We start from the raw sequence: 3,504 nt of genomic DNA on the forward strand, positions 1-3,504 counted from the left end.
TTGATTTTAAAGTTTAGAGAAATAACGCAATAACATTCATTAATTATTTTACTTTTAAAACAGCATTATAAAAAAGTGTCTTGTCTTCTGGGCTATTTATTTTGGTGGCCTAGATCCTATATGCCTCGTAAACTTTAACTTGCATATGAATGCCAACATTGTGAAACCTTTAAAATTAGTTTTTATAATGTTCAAATGTTCAGGCCAAAGGGACTCACAATCGATTGAGTTGAAAGCTGCTTTAAAGTCAACAAATGCAATACATGCAGTACGCTGGAACTCGCGAGCTTTCTTGATGACCTGTTGAATAGTGTATATCTGCTCGGTCGTGGATCTATTGGCAACGAAATCTGCCTGCTCAATCCGGCGGCACTTACGAATGAACTGGATATTCTTATCAAGCAACGTCATAGTGAATAGTTTGCCAGACACTGATATGAGGGTAATTCCTCTGTAATTCGAGCAATCGCTACGGCTACCTTTCTGCTTCCATAGAGGAAGGGTCTTCCCTTCCTTCCATTCTTCAGGTATCAATTCGGTTGACCAGACGAGGGAGAACAGCACGTGCAGCCAAAGTAGCATTGCCAGTCCTCCAAACTTTAGCAGCTCGACGATGATCCCGCAAGTTCCTGGTGCCTTGTTTTTCTTCACTCTCCGCAGGGCATTTTGTATCTCTTCTACCGAGGGAGGATCTGGCTCTGGTAGATTTTTATATGTTGTTTGCTGAGTGGATGTAGTTAGGTTGGGGTCAACGTTGATTTTTTCGGCGTTTAATAGCTTTGCGAAGTGCTGCCTCAATCGATCAAGTTGCGTGTTTTCATCTTCTAGCATTTCACCAGAGACGGTTTTAACTACGCCTATCTTTGGTGGTTTCCCATCGCCAAAGTCTCTGACAAGCTTGAAAAGCGGCATGACGTCACCTTTCCGTGCTGCATCTTTTAGCTCTTCAGCTTTTTTTATCAAAAAATTGTTCTTTATCATGGTGAATAACATTGTTTCTAATCCCGTTTAGGCGTCTGTAGGAGGGCATATCTCCGGCCAACCGCGCTTTCCGGCGCTGTTTAATGATTTGCAGTGTTTCTTTAGATAGCCAAGGCTTCTTTGAATACATCAGACGATCGATGGTGTTAGTGGCAACCACTAGTACACCCTTTTTATAAGTATTCCAGGACGTGTCCGGGTCAACAAGTTTATCCAGGCATTCAAACCTATTCTGAATTTCAACTGAGCACTTTTGGTGGAATGCCTCAATTTTTAGTTTCTGGGTGTGTAACTTTGGCTGGTGCCGTTCTTTAAGACGCAGGCGGAAGTTCGCGGTAACTAATCGATGGTCTGTATTCCCTATCTCAGCGTCACGATATGTTCTTTGTTTCGTAACTGATGAGCGCCATCTTTGGTTGACTATGATATAGTCAATCATCTTCCGCGTTCGCCCATCTTTGCTATACCATGTTGACTTATAGATGTCTTTCCTGTAAAACAGGGGGTTGCCAAAGGCCAATTCTTGCATAGCGCACAGCTGGAGGAGTTGGGTCGCATTTTCATTCAACGAGCCAGGGGTAACCGGTCCAACTACAGATTTAAAAGCTCCGCTGGGGTTGGATACTGTGGCATTGAAATCACCCACCACGGCCAAAACATCGTGAGGGGAAATCCGGGATAGAGCAGCTGTCAGAGCTGAGTAGAACTTGTATTTTTCGTTTTCTGAGGAGACATTTGTTGGTGCATAGCAAACAATAACCGACATCGTCCCATGCTTGTGGTTGAAGCGGGCAGTGAGTAGTCTATCCAAAATTGGGTTGTGGGATATGAGGCATTTCTTTGCCTTCTTGTTTAAGAACAGGCCTACACAGCTGCTTCTACTGGAGGTTTGACCTGACCAAATCCTCCCGTGACCTTTACTGGCGATTTCGTCATCGCCTGATCCCGTCAAATGTGTTTCTGTCATTCCAAGTATGTCAATCCCACATCTTACTATCTCCAGCCCTAGTAGGTCTTTGGATTCCAGCTTATTTATGGTTAAAACAATCCAGGTGGCTATTCTCAACCCACCTTGGTCAGCAAGGCTCAAAGGCTGTCCGGGGATGCGCCGAGGTCGTAATAAATTAAAACCAATAAGATCCGAGGCTTGAGCTACATTTCTTTTCATTGCAATTATTTTCAGGAGGAGGGTCGCAAGCTCAACCGTCCCTAGGCCTGGGTTCTGATTAAAAAACCCTGGGATGGGCTCCACCCGCACCCATGAGGTTGGGGCGGCCCTATTCAAAGCGATTAGTTAAGGGTTTAAGCCCCATATCCAGTGGCACGTGGTCAGCAAACAAAGTTTAGATCCCTCCGGACGAGCTCCATTCACCACCAACATTCCCCCCCCCCCAGCCCAGTATTTTCCAATATGGGCATCTACTCAAATTTTCGGACATCCATTTTCTTCAGAATTGTTGAAAGATCAAGCAATTATGCCTTTGGTGACGTCAACCCCCTCACAACCCACAGGGTAATGGCTGTAAGTTAGACAACTATTTACATATGGTATGTGTTATTGATAAAGGTATGTATGTTTAACGCTTTCTTTCGAAAAACACAAAGGCCATTAAAATGACCCGTTTCCTTTTCTTGATTACATTTGCTTATAGTATAATTTTAAGGAATAAGCGAAACTATCGTTGCTAATGCAGTGGTGTCGTAATAACTAAAACTTTTGGTTACGAATCTAATTTTGTCCGTGTGGATTCCGTCATTAAGAAGACAATGTTATTCAAAAAGCTTGTGGATTTGAAGCCCTCATTTATCGGATTGGTCATGATCATTCTTGGGTCTATCCCTACACCAAGTTCCTATATGTGAAATTAGTGATTTTGTAGTTAGTTCGTTTTTACACTGCAAAGTCTGTTTTCAGAGTTTGTTTAGAGAGTTCGCTTATAGTGTTTGCAGATACATGTTTTGTTGAAGTTGATATTTGGAGATTAAGAGTGAGTTATTTTCTCCAACTGTGTGATATTATTTTTCCCCGAACCCAGTCAAGTAGGAAAAGGGTTTTTGATATGTACTATCATTAATATATTGACAGGAGGGTCTCTTTACCCACCATAGAGATAGTTAGAGAGTTATCAGTGGTGACACAGGCTTTGGCATCCTTGGCCAAGAGTTAGGCCCTTGAAAAGGTAGTACATGTATACAAGGTTTTTGTGGAAGGGAGTGTCGTATAAAATATTGAGGAGACTCATTTAATTGAAAATTGAAATTTCTAGTTTCCCTTTAAGATTCAAAAGTTAAAGAAGGGATCTATCCCCCCCCCCCTGATGTCAACTTTTCCCCCAACGAATCTGATCGAAATTGTGAGATAACCATTTTGTTCAAAATAGTCCATAGAACACCCAACAATGCCTCCAGATTTGACACAACCCCCCAGAGCCCTTAGGCACGGACTGTAAGTTATGCCCCAGGGGCAAATAACGTTTTTATGGAATGTGCAGTCGTATGACTTCAGATGGGGACCAGTTCGTT

The 3,504-nt window shown here is 42.6% G+C and overlaps 1 protein-coding gene across 1 annotated transcript; it reads right to left on the reverse strand.

Annotated features, from left to right (window-relative positions):
* Window positions 1-946: 946 nt before the first annotated feature.
* On the reverse strand, window positions 947-2,149 carry LOC148950765 (protein CFDP2-like). Its single transcript, XM_089091940.1, has one exon. The coding sequence runs from the start codon at window positions 2,147-2,149 to the stop codon at window positions 947-949; it is 1,203 nt and encodes a 400-aa protein (XP_088948066.1).
* Between the last annotated feature and the right edge of the window lie 1,355 nt (window positions 2,150-3,504).

Source organism: Artemia sp. Qi Xiang Cuo, chromosome 7 (assembly GCF_049724085.1).
Source record: "Artemia sp. Qi Xiang Cuo chromosome 7, ASM4972408v1, whole genome shotgun sequence".
NCBI lineage: Eukaryota > Metazoa > Arthropoda > Branchiopoda > Anostraca > Artemiidae > Artemia > Artemia sp. Qi Xiang Cuo.

Bases quoted from the DNA above. Each gene is read 5' to 3' on its own strand.
- LOC148950765 (XM_089091940.1), bottom strand. From the start codon at position 2,149: ATGAAAAGAAATGTAGCTCAAGCCTCGGATCTTATTGGTTTTAATTTA.